Genomic DNA, 15,087 nt, shown 5'->3' with positions numbered 1-15,087 from the left:
TTGAGACTAAAACTGGTAACACTCCAGGGTCTCGTACTTTAACACATTAACATAGAAACTGATTTATAAAGAGCCATATACTGAGAGCTGATCCTAAAAATCTGATTTTGGGGGATTTTTGCCAGTTTAAGATGGCGGGGGGGGGGCTATTTGCAGAGTGAAGGAGAATGTCAAATGAGTTTCCTAGAGGGAAGAAAACAGCGCAAGTGGGAATGTTGCTTTTCGGTGCCAAAGTGCTTCACTCCGACAAAGAGGAAAAGTGGCCTGGAATTAGACCAGTGTTCCACAGAGCAGGTACAACACACTTCCATTAGGGCCTTGACACCTGTAGAGGCGAAAAGCCCCAGGTAGCTCGCACAGAGAGAGGGGGTCCGCGCTACACAGGGCATCCTCTGCTAAAGCTTCCAGCGCATCCTCTCTCTCCTCCTGCTGCCACGGCAACAGGGCCTCCCAGGAGCCCTTGCCTGTGCGGGTACACAGCAAAGAAAGTGTGTATAGTATGTCAATATTATTACTGAGCATATGACAGCTTGAAACTTTGTGTTTCCACTGATATTTATTTCCACCGATCTCTGATAACTATCTTTTCCTTTCGCTAGAAGTGAAAATAAGGATTCGTTCAGAGATTGCGCATTTCTGCATCACCGTGGTGCTGCTGGAGCATCTCTCTGCAGAGTTTGCGTCGCAAGGTGTCATATTTATCCTCCACATCCTGAAACATGTCAGCATCGGATGGTACCGTTTCCCCAGTTTTGATGCCTTGTGCTCCTGCAGGACCCTCAGCGCTGCTGCACAGTGACGGCAGGACAACGTGCAATCCAGCCTTTGACAGCCTGAAGCGTAGTAAGAAGAACGGCTTTAGCATATTCCTGTCTTTGTGGTCAATGTCAAACGGTGGTGTAAACCTACAGTATATCTTGATCTGTATTTGATTTCATGATTTTATAATGACCACAATAGGATGAATAGAGGGAAGAAATAGAGCCAGTCACAGAAAAAAATCTGGAAAAATTTGTAAGGAAAAAATGTCTAGGGCAACATATTTGGCCTTTTTCACAAACAGTAAATTTATGTTCGGTCAGTACTGCGGTTCATTGAGCTCTGTGTTTGTTAAGGGTTCTTGTTTTTCTTCCAAGGGCAGGTTGTGCTCAAGTGTAAATTTATGAAGAAGGTTTCTTCTCACGTCTGAAGGCATGACATCCTTAAATCTGCATGCAGCCGTAGTCCAGATTTCCATTGCATCTCAAATCTCTATTCAGCCATACAAAATATTGCATGTAGCTGCTATTAATCTGCATATGCAAAACAATTACAAGTTTCCTGCTTGGTGGTCCCACACACTAGAGGTCCAAAATCAAAAGCACAGAGTTTTTCGGTTCTGGCTCCGAACTGGTGGAATGACCTCCCCCTTCTCACTCAGAACTGCTGAATCCCTCTCTACACTTAAGAATAATCTAAAACCTCACCTCTTTCGGACCCACTTTTCCCTTGATCTCGTAAGTGCTTCATAAACGTGTACGTGTTTATATTTAAAAGTTTTTAATGATTTTTTTTCATAATGGAAAAGCCATTATGCAGCTACACATGTCATATATACTGACTTATACTGTGGTATATGACAAATTAACTGTACCCTAGAAACCCATGTCTGCATCCAGATCTCTCCTTCTCTTGATGTAATGCACTCTTTGTATTTTTCTCAGAGATGTACGTTGCTTTGAAGAAAAGTGTCTGCTACATGAATAAATGTGATTATGCATTTTTCTTGGTTGATTTTCTGTTTTACCCATGGTGAACAGTAGCAGCGGGATTTTTATACTGAAGCTCAAGAATTGTTTTATTCTCGTCAGAGACAAAAACCGCACATGATTAATTCAATGGAATTTTGAGCATTAATGTCAGCAAGCCGGATTTAGAGAAACTGATCCTGAGCGGGAACATTTTCCTTGTGCACGGACACCAAATGGGATAAACTTCTGCTTATTTCCCTTTTCATTCTGAAAGGAGAACAAGATGGGGAATATGTCCATAATCAGTCTTTTCAAAACCGTTGCTGCCTGCCTTTGCTGAAAATAAAATGATTTTCAGAATATCCGTGCCTGCAGATGAAATGAAATGAAATTGCTCAATTTAGAAAGGAATACCCTTTTTTTTAAAAAAAAAAAAAAAAAAAAAAAAAAAATCCAAATACATGTCTGCAGCAACAAAAAAAGAGAGAAAACAAAAACTCAGAAGCACCATCTGTGTACATTGTTTATATATTTTATATATGCGAGTATTTGAGACTCGAGACAGTCTTTGGGCCCCATCATTACTGCCTGCTGTAATTTACCTGTTGCACAGCCTCCTCACATCTTTCTTAAGCCTCCGCGCGTAGAACCTCTTCTTTAGTCGCTCCCCCTGCAGTCCACTTACGCCCAACAAGAGATCTTCTTCACCGTGCTGGAAATGAAAAAAGAAAATGATAGGATGTGTTGGGAGGTGTCTGCATGAGCATAAATATTACATTACATAAATATGGGGGGAAAGACTGAGCTGCACTAACCGTACGTTCTTGGGAAAGGCTTCGCGTCCGAGCTTCTTGATTTTTCTGCCTTTGGTCATGAAGGCATGGGGAGCTCCAAGGCATTGTGGGCGAAAAGCTCCTGACTGAGAGCTTTATATCCTTTGCATACAAATGTTCCAGCGTTCGAAGCCTCCCAGCATTTAGCATTTGGAAATCCCAGTAGAGCTGTGTGAAATACGGCAACGTATGCTTATGAAAGCAGCATCAGAACAAGCTCTGGCCTTTGGGATGGAAAAAGTGGGTTCCTGGTACAGTTCAAGGTTAATTGAGTTATTTCCCTCCAAAATGAGCTTAGCGAGCACACCTTTTGGGAAAATATTTACCTCCTCGCTGGTGACACGCTCATTCTCAATCTCGGCAAGGACGTCCAGCAGCTTCCCCGCGCCGCAAACAGGGCCGTGGGTGTCCCCAGTTACCTGCAGCAAGAAAAAAATGAATAGAAGATGGAACTTATACATTAAAATCATTCCAGTTTAAAACATCAACTGTGGTCGACACCTGGAATTCCCTCTGTATGTAAATGTGGACGACTGAAACGTTTGCATCTCTCCCACTGGAAAAAGGGACATTTGAATCGCATGATCATACCTGTGATATTCTTTAACCTTTTGACCCTGAGCCCTCGCTCTATGTATGGGGACATACTGGCAGTTTCTCGATGTAGTGCCTCTACCTGTGTCGTGTTGTGACCGTGTGCTTTTCATAAAGCCAACTGAAAATATTTAAAAAATTAAAATAAAATTAACTGGCATGGTGATTCACTCAAAAGATAAAAGAGTGAAGGCGAAGAAGGAAACACCTGAGACGAGTCACCACCTTTCTGATGGCTTTCTCCACATCCCGTGGGCTCACGGACACGTGAAGCACCTTGTGGAAAACACGGCGGACGTCTTTTACGGACAGTTCCTCATCCGGCGACACACCCGAGGCGTCGAGCAGAGCGCTGCGCTCCATCTCCGGCGCCGCCCCCCCAGGACAGAGACGATGCACACACGCGGGCTGCATTCGGTTCCTGCGGACACGAAGAGCTTCGCAGTCACAGTGGAGCAGAAGACGGAATATCATCTGTAGGGAAACTCAAATGAAATGACTCGGAGCGCTCATCGGGTCTGAGCAGAAAGGGTTTGAATCTAGGGTTCGAACTTAGAGACCCCCTACACCCGCACGCCGCTGACGCTCACACCTTCATCTCAGGCCATCATCACAAGCACGTGGAAAGTGATGCTGAGCTGATGAAACAAGGTGTCTGATGAGAACATCTCTGATGGGAACGTCTCCAGGCACGGGAAGGTAACCTCGGGCCACGTGCGAAGGAGTGCGGTTTCTCGGGTGGTTTCGAGATGTGTCTGCCCGTTGCATCAGCCGCTCGCTCAGAGTCGGTCGGCGATCCCGTTGCCGCCCAGCGCTTGTAAAGGCACGGAAAACCTTTGACTAACTACACCACAAAAAACACTGCGGTAATAAAACAGAGATGTTTTCATACCAAGTACCACCGCATGAACATAGAGGCAGCTGGGAGCACAGTGGTTAGATCTGCTGTCTGTGGACTCACAGGTTGCAGGGTTAAATCCCACCCCCAGCTTTACTGCCTCTGAGCAGGATACTTTGCCAGAATTGTTCCTGTAAAGTACCCAGCTGTATAAATGGGCAAAGAATTGTAAGTTATTTTTGTAGAAAAGCATCAGATAAATGTAAACCTCTGCTGAACCTAAGAGCACATGTTCCATTAACACCAATCATTCATCATAACCACCGTCTCCCTCATCTTGAAGTAAAATATACATTCTATTAATCTTTCTTTTTCCCTCTGTTTATATACGTAAGCGCACACGCTTGCATATGCATAGTTAGTTTGCCAGTAATTTAATTAATTTATTTTATTTGCATTTTGGAATTTTCTATAGATTCCTGCAGTATTTTTAATGTTCAGATGTTTTTTCTTTTTATTTCTGGCGCCATAAAATAAGTAAATACATTTCTTGGATGTAACTACGTAAAGCACGAAGGCATGCAGTCCAAGAAATGCTTATTAAAGCTCTATTGAGGGCATAAGAAAAGGAAAACGACAAACATCTTACCTTCAGGCTCGTGGCTCTTGCGGCTGAATTATGAATGCACCTGGCACATTTACGTCGATCACCGTGACAACACACATCTTAAATTACAGTGCGCTGGAAGAGCATGCGTGTTAATACAATGAGCCAGACTTAAAGATGGAGATGAAGGCAAGTCTTGGACTAACTATTTTTTTTTTCCTCCCAATTTGGATTATTCACTAAAGTCTAACTTTTTTAGACTAATACCGAGCTTAATCTGTGAAAATTGGCCCTTTATATATTAATTAATTAATTATATGAGGTGATGTTCTTAGCCCTTCATGCATGTACATGTAATGTATTATTATCTCACAAAGTAAATACACAATGTTTTAGTGTGCGTCTCCTTAGTGTCTCATTGCACATTTAATACGAAACACTTATTAACTGAGAGCATCATTAAAATTTTAGGGCACCACAAGAGGGCATTATAACCACGTACTGTACTGTACTGTACAGTACTGTACTCCATGTAATGACATTTCAATAAATTGGATATACATGCTGCACAGAGCAATATGGCTCAGAAGCTGGTGAAAAACTATTATTATTCACCATCATTTAGCTGACACCATGTCCCAGGGTGACTCATAATGTTAGATTATCAACTTTAAAATGATTGACTCTTTCATACAGCACAGCATTCTTACTGGAGTAATTCAGGGTAAGTACTTGGCCGGCAATCAGAATCACAATAGTTTTAGACTTATTGTGAAATTTGTAATAGGAACGCAATAATGTTGTCTTGTGTATTGCGCTTTTGCCGGGATCCTCATTAATGCAGAGCATATTACAGAGACAGGAACCGAATGGAGAATGAATAATGAACTATTATGATAACTGGATTATTTATCGGTCCGAACAGCTTCTGCTTATAGCAATGCATGTCAGGTATTTTTATGTGACGGATAAAAAAACTTCCTGTCCCTGTGCTCGGAAAATGCCACCCTTCATTACCGACGACGCAATGTTTCATGGTGAGACGCATTTCTACTCAACTGCCCATGAAACACTGCATGTCATTAATTCCCACTAAACTCCCTGGTTGTGGAAAACAGCATTCCAGGATGAATTAATGGCGCAAATATATCTTAGTGACACCCAGTTAATTTCTGTAGCGAACCTTAATTCTTTTCTTGTTTCTTTAGTCTTATATATATGAGGAAGATATAATTTCCCATTTACATTATGAAGAAACCCAAAAACCGTTTGAGAAAACCTTACAAATTCTTGCTCTCGGAGTGTAAAAACAGCCACAGCTGCTCAACTAAGAGTAAGAAAGATTATTAAAATTGAAAAGAAAAAAAATAAACAATTAAGGAGGCAGCAGAGGCAGCAGTTACCAGTACATGAGGAAGATCAGCAGGACTGTGGACTAGTAATGAATAAGAGGGTAATTTACTCGTGCAGCCTTAGGGACTCCCTTGTGCTCCCTGGACCTTGGCTATATAAACCAATCCATAAATCAGAGCACCAAACACACTGCAGACGGTTAGTGTGAAGTCAGCTGTGTGCGTTCTTTCCGGACCTGCGCTTCAGAGTCCTACTCCACCTCAAAAGAAGAGCCGTCAGGGACAAGGGAAAAATCTGGGTTTACCCTGAATTGTGAAGGTAGCAGAGACATACATTGTTTGAGTCGTGAAGATTAATCATTTTCACCCGGTCCGCTAATACAGTAAGAAAAGGTCAAGAAATAATTTCGCGCTTTTCTCCGAGCCTGCAGGACCTCTTTAAATGACAACGCATTAATGAAGAAGTGTGTTACTCAAAATATATTATTAATATCACGTACTCAGAATATATAAAAATCAACATGACTCACAGTGGTTAATAACTTAGGTTAAATACTAGCTGGAATTTGTTTTTTCAGTTAATCTTGCCTGAAACAAAGACTCCTGGGTTTAAATCACTACTCCCACAATAGTACACACACACACACACACACACACACACACACACACACATTTTCAGAACCGCTTGTCCCTTACGGGGTCACGGGGAACCGGAGCCTACCCGGCAACACAGGGCGTAAGGCCAGAGGGGGAAGGGGACACACCCAGGACGGGACGCCAGTCCGCCGCAAGGCACCCCAAGCAGGACTTGAACCCCAGGCCCACCGGAGAGCAGGACTGCGGTCCAACCCACTGCGCCACCGCACCCCCTAGTACACACACACAATGTCTATAACTGCTTATCCCAAGTGGGGTTGTGGCAAACCAGAGCCTGACCTGGCAACACAGGGTGCAAGGCTGGAGGGGGAGGGGACATGCCCAGGACAGGATGCCAGTCCATCGCAAGGCACCCTAAGCAAGACTTGAACCCCAGACCCACCACATGCCAGGTCCTGGCCAAACCCGCTGCGCCACCCCTCCTGAAAATTTTATAGTAGTTCTTAAATTGTTTCCCGAGTTAATATATTTAAGACATCAATAAATATCACTGCGCAGATTCCATTAAATTTAAACAAATCATGAAAATGAAAAGCATGATATGTATTTTGCATCATTATGCTCATCTGTTTATCTACCAGTCTATGTAATGCCAATAAACTTACCATCATTGAGCTTCTTCCTTAGTCAACTGGAAAGTATATATTAAAATCATTTCTTGCTTATCATTTAACTTGAAATGCAATTACATTTAAAAACGACAAAAACACAAAAGCAGATCTACATGCCAATTCCTGTTCTGCTGCTAATAACTATAGTTTTCCGTGCCATTAATGTTTGTTCGGGTCAGAATCAGATTAGGGAGAAACTGATATAATAACCCTGTGCCATTCGTCTCCATTTGAACACTATGTCACAAATGAGAATCTCCTTAGTGATGCACTTTTGACTTTTTTCCGAATCTATCCCAAACAGAGCAAAATTAGTCGAAATTGATTTAGTACAATACAGATGGGGGTCCTGAAGTGTTTCTTGAGTCAGACCTGTGTAACAGCAGTTACTAAGGGCCTGAGGGCAGTCCCATCATTCGATCTACATGTGGTGACCCTGCCGTTTACTCTTTTACCTGTCAGCGAAGGGCACGGAGGGAGTAGTAATGGGACGGCTGGTACCCTAGTGGTTAGAGCTGTTACCTTCGGATCCACTGGTTGAAAGTTCAAGTCCTGTATCCAGCTGTAGTACTCTCGAGCGAGGTATTTACCCTAAATTGCTCCTCTAAAATCACTCAGCTATGTAATGGGTAACTAATTGTCAGTAGCATAATGTGTAAGTCACATTGGAGAAAAGTGTCAGCTCAATGAATTACATTTACTCTGTTACTTGTACTTAGTAAGTAAATTTCTGGAGAAATTCCAATTTTTGGTAATAATACTTTTCATGTGAGGGGGGCGCGGTGGTGCAGTGGGTTGGACCGGGTCCTGCTCTCCAGTGGGTCTGGGGTTCGAGTCCCGCTTGGGGTGCCTTGCGACGGACTGGCGTCCCGTCCTGGGTGTGTCCCCTCCCCCTCCAGCCTTGCGCTCTGGCTTGCCACAACCCTGCTTGGGAAAAGTGGCTTCAGACAGCGTGTGTGTAGTTTTCACTTTTAGGTCACATAGTCATATATTTTGTCACATATTGTTGTGTTGAAGGAAAGCCTGTGAAGCACAGTGTTCCTGGATTGAGACGTTTGGCAAAATGTGGGAACACTGCCAGCCAGGCAGGGGATCAGTGATGAGTGGATGGGTGGAACAGGCAACAAGCAACAATTAGCTCCAATTGCTGAGAACCCACAGAGCTCCACCAGAACCAGATGAGTGTTTGTGAAATGGGGAGACACAGCACATGCATTCAACACACCCATACATCTTACTCGTCCAATGGCATGTTTAGTGTAACTCACTGGGTCATAGTCACATTTCCTTGAGGAGTCCCAACCATACTCTGCAAAGAGAACAAAGAGTTCATATCACATCCAATTCCAGATGCCTTACAATATTTATTTAGGTGGTGCTTTTCTCCAAAGCAACTTAGAATGCTAAGCTACTTACTGCTATCTACCCCTTCATACAGGAAGGTAATTTTACCGGAGAAATTTAGGGTAAGTACCTTGCTCAAGTGTACTACAACTGGAGGGGGATTGAACCTGTGGATCCAAAGGCAGCAGCTCTAACCCCTACACTACAACTCCCCAGCTATACAAGGAAGTAAGGACAGTGTAGGGCCCAAAATGTCATTAGAAGCAAACACCATTCACTAATGTACAACGTTTGGCTTAGGAAGGAGTCCTGTCCTTTCCCCTGGTGTCTTTTTTTCCCGGCCTGTCAACAGACTGCTTCTCGGATGCGGTGTTCTGTCTCCATCTGGGCTTTTCATAATTCTTTATTAGGTAATAAATCAAGTGGGTAATTTTTCAGATACGTCACTGCCAAAACCTTTGTATAACTCATTTTGTAAGACATTTCAATATTTAATGCCAGTGTTTCGGAAGAAAAAAAAACTGATTAAATCATTATGAGCCGCTTGTGGGCTGGGATGCCCTTTCGAGCAGCGGCATGCAAAGTGATGGAGGTCTCGACTAGTGGCCTGCCTTCGTCTGGAGGCACGCGCCAGACCTGGCAAAATGCTACAGAGAATGAGAGAAGGGTGCACGCTTGGATCACTCACAAATAAAGTGACTGGCAAGAAGGATGGCAAATCGCTAATGCACTTCTTCATGCTATCTTCATTATTAGATCCCGAAATCAGGGCTAAAAACACTCATGAATGATTGTTATTTAGATACATTTTAAAGAAACATTTTAATACCAATATTCTACTAATCAGTGCCATCTGATTCAGCACTGTTTCCACAAGGAATTAAAGGGCAGTTATATGAGATAACAAAGACAAGATGATCCTTGTGTTTGGAGCCCAAGAGACTCGCATTGTGACCCTAACCCTAAACGTCGACAAAGTGTAAATTTCAATAAAACTGCTCCGAGATACTAGACCTTGAAAAGGCTGCGACGCTGTTCAAAACATTGTTATATTTATTGGCATCATATTCAGTAGAGCTGCCTTACGCCGGGCCGAGGTGCAATTCAGTTGTCTTTACTAGCACTTATTCTGTATGCAGATGGAAAATCCACATCGAAACACTGAAAGTAATTGAGTCCCTGGGGGTACAGATAATGGTACTTACAAAGGTGATCCCCGCAGGCATTTTAATTAAAAGTGGATCTTCTGTAGACGTTGCGTCCCTGTGGTTTCTCCGTTTCTCCGTGACGGAGCACTCCGAATGACCCTTCGAAACAATTCAAATATTACTGCTGACATTATAGTACATTACCGTTACATAATTACATGCCCCAATTACAAGATTGCTAGAGTGCTACCTTCAACTAGTCTCTATGGTTCTGCCATTCTCATTTTAATTACTAACAGTCGAAATAATGCAATGCGAACAATGGGCTTTATTTTATTTATTTTTTTATTTTAATTGTGTGCTCTTTTTATAATCGATTCCCTCATTGACCTGTTTGTACGACGAGGAAGGTGGTCCGAGAGCCGTGCCAAAACCGCGCTGCCCCGAGACTGAACTGTTCCTATTAAAATCCTGCCACTGGCTGAAATAACAGAGAGCAAAGGCAACTGGCGCCTCTTATCGACTCTTTTTGTACCCGTCGTGGAAATAAAATTACCTCGTAAATGGAAAAAAGAAGCCAACTGAATAATCAGGCCTTTGTATGAAGAAAGTTATATATTTTCATATATAATTCTAATAATACATTTTAATTGTTCCATTCATTGTTGTACATGACCCTGTTATATGAGTGTAAATGGCATTTTCATATATAAAGTAATAAAAATGTTCCGCTCACAAACTACACTAATCAACTAAGAACAGAAATAATTAGGAAAACTTTATGGGAAGAAAAAACACTAGAAACATAAAAACCAAAACAAACAGAACTGCTGAACAAAATTTCTTGTCCGGAAAATAATTTCGAATCACGACTCGTGGTTGGAATATCATATAGAGGCAATTTCTGGTTTGATTTCACCAATTGCACTTTGACATTTGAATTCTCCGAGGCAAGGGGTTATTATTCACGTTTAATAGATAAACATAGAGTAGCTATCCATTATCTGACATTACGAAACTGCCAGAGGTTTTGACTTAGAGGCACTCCCTCCTGGAGATCTTTCGCACCAGTCCTCAGAGGAGTTCCTTCTTCATCATCTCTCTGATCACCTGGAGGCTAATTGTAATGGCTCAGCAACACTAGGAATTCATCACGCACTCAACATTATGCCATCCAGTGAAATAAAAAAGTCATGAAGGGAGGTGTCCCATCAACCTGTCCAACTCCCAGTCTCCATCGTCATTAAGAGCTGAGGGAAACTGACCCCCGGCAGAGTGGAACACAACGCGTCGGACCGGTGCCCCTCTTTCCCTTGTCATTATATATAGATTCTCGCATACGGACAGATGACAGCTCACCAGGCATATTCACATTCAGCAATATGTCAACGCCTCACTTCGAAAGAAAAATATTTTTAGAAACACTGCACATTTAATCGTTGCATAAAAGTCCATTTGTTGTATTTTTTCTGAAAAACAAAAAGGATTTGGGAAATATTACACAGAGGGCAGATTGTACGATGAGTCACACGGAAAAGACAAACAAATTAAGACCGAGGTGGGTTAAGAAACAAGTCATCACTTATCTCAGCATGTGGTTTTGTTTTTAATTTAGCAATTTGTGGGGACCAGGTGGCAAAAACCGATAAAGAGCTTTTATGCACGTGCTCGATGGATGAGTGACGGAGACTCAAGAGTTGGGCGAAAACAGAATATGGGCCATGATGTCGTGTGGTTTTTTTATAGAAGGAGAAGGACCGAGGACCGTCATGCCATCTCTGGGCGGAACGGCTACAGCTCCCTGGAACGAGTAATAGATGTTCTTAGCGCTCCAGCGTTCGCGGCCCTCCTGATAACGCACGGCTCTGACGGGGATCTGTCATCTTGAGAACTTTACTGCAGTGGAGAGCGTATGAGGAGGTCGATTAATGGCACCGCTGTTAGGTGTGGGGGGGGGGGGGTCCCTTCTTCAGCAGTAGAGTCAACTTTATCTCCATTAATTTTTTAAAAATATTGCCTTCTCCTCTCACATAAAGACTTATGGGCGAAGACTAAATTTGATACTTAGACAAGCCTACATTTGGTGATATTATACTAATATTATAATAAGGAGAGAATTATTGTTTGCAGATGTGTTCTGATATTTACAACAATTATCCAGGCAGACATTTGTACAGAGCGTGATTCAAAGTTCAGAGTTTAATAGCTTAATTTTTCATATTTGAACAATGGAGGCTCCTTTCTTGGTTCCGATCAGTATCCTTACCGCCCCAGGTTTATGGCTTGTCCACCCACCCCACAAACTGTTGCTATAGCAACTAGCAACAACAAAACAAACGGAACTCCAGCAAATAACCAGTCTTGCCACCTTTAACCTACAACTTCAATTTTGCTCGAAGCAGGATTTCTTTCTTTAAAAACCAAGAAACATCCAGTAAGGAGAAGCGAATTTGTTAATTTCGGCGTGACGGGCAATGAAGAACCTGTAATTTTTATTCATCACCTTATTAGCAACAATGTTTGGATAATTGTGAGCAGCCCTTGGCCTCAGATCCAGTCCTCCAAAACGGCCGAGAGAACGTGACCCACACACTGGGCAGACGACAGTCCTCTGTTTTTCATTATATAGGCTATATATTTCTTCTTTAAGTGACCTCTTTCAAATAGACTATGTTTCTCAGGAGCAAAAAAGATTGGAAAACCACACTCGGATCCCCCACCACGTGTCTGCATGTAAAACCACGCACCTGTTACAAAAGACACTGCAAACTCAATCTGATCTACAGTATATGTCGCTTTGGTGAGAAGTGTCTGCTAAATGGAAAAATGTAAATGCAGTAAATAGATCAACGTCAATAACGGAAGCAGCGACAGCGCTTTTACAGCAGTCCCATATTAAAGCATTAAATCAGCCGCAGATGGAGTCAAAGTCGGAGCTACTTCACATGATGATAAATGAAGACTCTCGTGCTGTGATTCATACCAGACAAACAAGCCATCCCCTCTAAGCCAAAGGGGAAAAGCATGAATCAAGTTTACTGGCACCGCATACAGCATCCTTTCTCAACTGCTCTTAACCTAAATTCATCAACTGAATTAAATCTGTGAACTTGAACATCTGCATTAATGTCTTTGCTCAGAGGTCATTTGACTCCGGGAGTTCAGGTTCTAAAGTGTGTGTATATATATATATATAGCCTACGGAAAAAAATAAAGAGCATTACGCTTATTCAACAAAACTGTCAGTATAAAGTGTGCACACATACTAAATTACCGCAGTAACTGACTGCTGCGGACCGTGTCTTTGGATAACTGGCTGTCAGAAGACTTTCAACACTCTTTTTTGCTGCTATTACTTGGGTCATTACTTGGAAGCTTACAGCATTTTATTGCATATAACTATTTTTCTAATAGGGGGTGCGGTGGCGCAGTGGGTTGGACCACAGTCCTGCTCTCCAGTGGGTCTGGGGTTCAAGTCCCACTTGGGGTGCCTTGTGACGGACTGGCGTCCCGTCCTGGGTGTGTCCCCTCCCCCTCCAGCCTTACGCCCTGTGTTGCCGGGTAGGCTCCGGTTCCCCGTGACCCCATATGGGACAAGCGGTTCTGAAAATGTGTGTGTGTGTGTGTGTATTTTTCTAATAGAATTTTTATTACCCTTATTATATTATGATTTACTTTTGATCATTATCTGATTTATTATGCTTTACTTCTGGATTCACTTTTTCTTTCTTATTATTCTTTATATTATTCACCCTGAGGTATTCGTTTCTGTATGTGTTTCATTTGTGCCTGTCATATGGCCTGCTGTAGAAGTTTCTGGAACAGTGTTTCTGCTACTGGTAAAATTCCAGGTAATTGGGACTGGGTGAAGAAGACTTTGGAAGGTCCTTGTGTCTGGTACAAGGAGATAAGACTGCAGGTTGAGCAGTACGAAAAAAACATGGGCGAGACGTGCAGGCATGCGCATCCGTGATGAGGAACATCTGGTGAGCAGCGCAATAAAGCAGCTTTTAACGCTCTGGTGCCTCGTTATGGAAAACTGCAAAGAACCTTGGACCGAAGAAAAGATCAGTTTCAACAATTAGAAGGTGAAACGTATTTAAGGATTTTTCCCTAGGAAATCATGTTCAGATTGAAGAAATGGTATTTTTACCTTGATGGGGATCAGCTCACAAACATGCTGTTTCCACACTACTTCAAGCTTAAAAAATCTTGGAATTTATGATGATCATCCTCATAAATATTTATTATCTCATCGACACTATCTTTTCACCTGTGCCCAGTCCATCCCTGTTATAGTACACAGTATTTATAGGGTGAAACAATATCTAAGGCAACGAAAATCTTCTTCTTCGTGCAACGACTCGTGCGATGTACATTGGTTCACATGGTGGAATGTAATAAATAAACTGTGCTTCATTGTATTTCTCTGCGGGATGTACTTGGCTTTGGAGAAAAGCGTCTGTTAAATGAATGCACGTAAATGGAAAATACACACAGGGTCGCGGGGAACCGGAGCCTAACCCAGCAACTCAGGGCATAAGGCTGGAGGGGACACACCCAGGACGGGACGCCCGTCCATCGCAAGGCACCCCAAGTGGGACTTGAACCCCAGACCCACCGGAGAGCAGGACCTGGTCCAATCCACTGCACTACCGCACCCCCGAAATGGAAAATAGCTTAAGTATATTTATAAGAAGTGATATTTAAAAGCAATTTTAACGTTATGTCCTCTGACAAAAATATATTTGTGTCGAGTTTCTTAGCAGCACTACATGAGGTCCCTCGTGAGACGTGTTCGTTGTCATGGGGGGTCATTCTGAGACAAATAACCGTTTATGTAGAGCATACAAAACTGTTTGTTTGAGTCTCACGAGAAACGGTGTCAGGCTCTTTCAATGCCTGCAAAGACCCAATTTTACAGCCGCTGTCGCTTCTGGAGACGGGAAATGTGATTAATTCGAATCTCCCGCATTAAGCGCCTCTGTGCATTGGACACACTATGACTCATTAGGGCAATGACTGCGGTTAATTTCCTGCATAATGAAATGATGAATGCAGCGTTCCTCCTCTGACATTTTTATTTCCCATGTTATTGGATGATTACAAACAGTAAAATGGACCGCTCTGGGGAGACACCCAAAGGGTGCGCCATACCAAAAATTTACCAGAAAATTCCTGAATAAGCAATACTGACACTGACAGCTCACTTCATGTTTAGGTTACTGCAAGTGTGGTATTCAGCTCTAATATTCACTTTTCAGTTGCGCAGTAGTAAAAACATGGCCTGGATACATTTGTAAAATTTCAGTTATTAATTCTTTTGTGGGGGGCGCGGTGGTGCAGTGGTGCAGTGGGTTGGACCGGGTCCTG

The 15,087-nt window shown here is 42.6% G+C and overlaps 1 protein-coding gene across 3 annotated transcripts; it reads right to left on the bottom strand.

The window, feature by feature from the left end:
• Window positions 1-142: 142 nt before the first annotated feature.
• On the bottom strand, window positions 143-6,067 carry LOC108936446 (uncharacterized). 3 transcript variants are annotated; one of them, XM_018755802.1, is made up of 7 exons: window positions 6,006-6,067; window positions 3,383-3,578; window positions 2,890-2,982; window positions 2,546-2,731; window positions 2,333-2,442; window positions 646-833; window positions 143-464 (listed from the first exon to the last, which is right to left on the bottom strand). In XM_018755802.1, exons 1-7 carry the CDS (start codon window positions 6,011-6,013, stop codon window positions 271-273), a joined length of 975 nt encoding a protein of 324 aa, XP_018611318.1. In that variant the 5' UTR covers window positions 6,014-6,067; the 3' UTR covers window positions 143-270. The 3 variants fall into 3 exon arrangements, with proteins under 3 accessions (XP_018611318.1, XP_018611319.1, XP_018611317.1); XM_018755803.2 differs by lacking the exon at window positions 6,006-6,067 and adding an exon at window positions 3,750-4,173; XM_018755801.1 differs by lacking the exon at window positions 6,006-6,067 and having other exon boundaries at window positions 3,383-3,720.
• Window positions 6,068-15,087: the final 9,020 nt, after the last annotated feature.

The sequence above is a fragment of the Scleropages formosus genome, chromosome 24 (assembly GCF_900964775.1).
Source record: "Scleropages formosus chromosome 24, fSclFor1.1, whole genome shotgun sequence".
NCBI lineage: Eukaryota > Metazoa > Chordata > Actinopteri > Osteoglossiformes > Osteoglossidae > Scleropages > Scleropages formosus.
The sequence above is the reverse complement of the archived record's forward strand: the minus strand, read 5'-3'. Positions and strand labels throughout refer to the sequence as shown.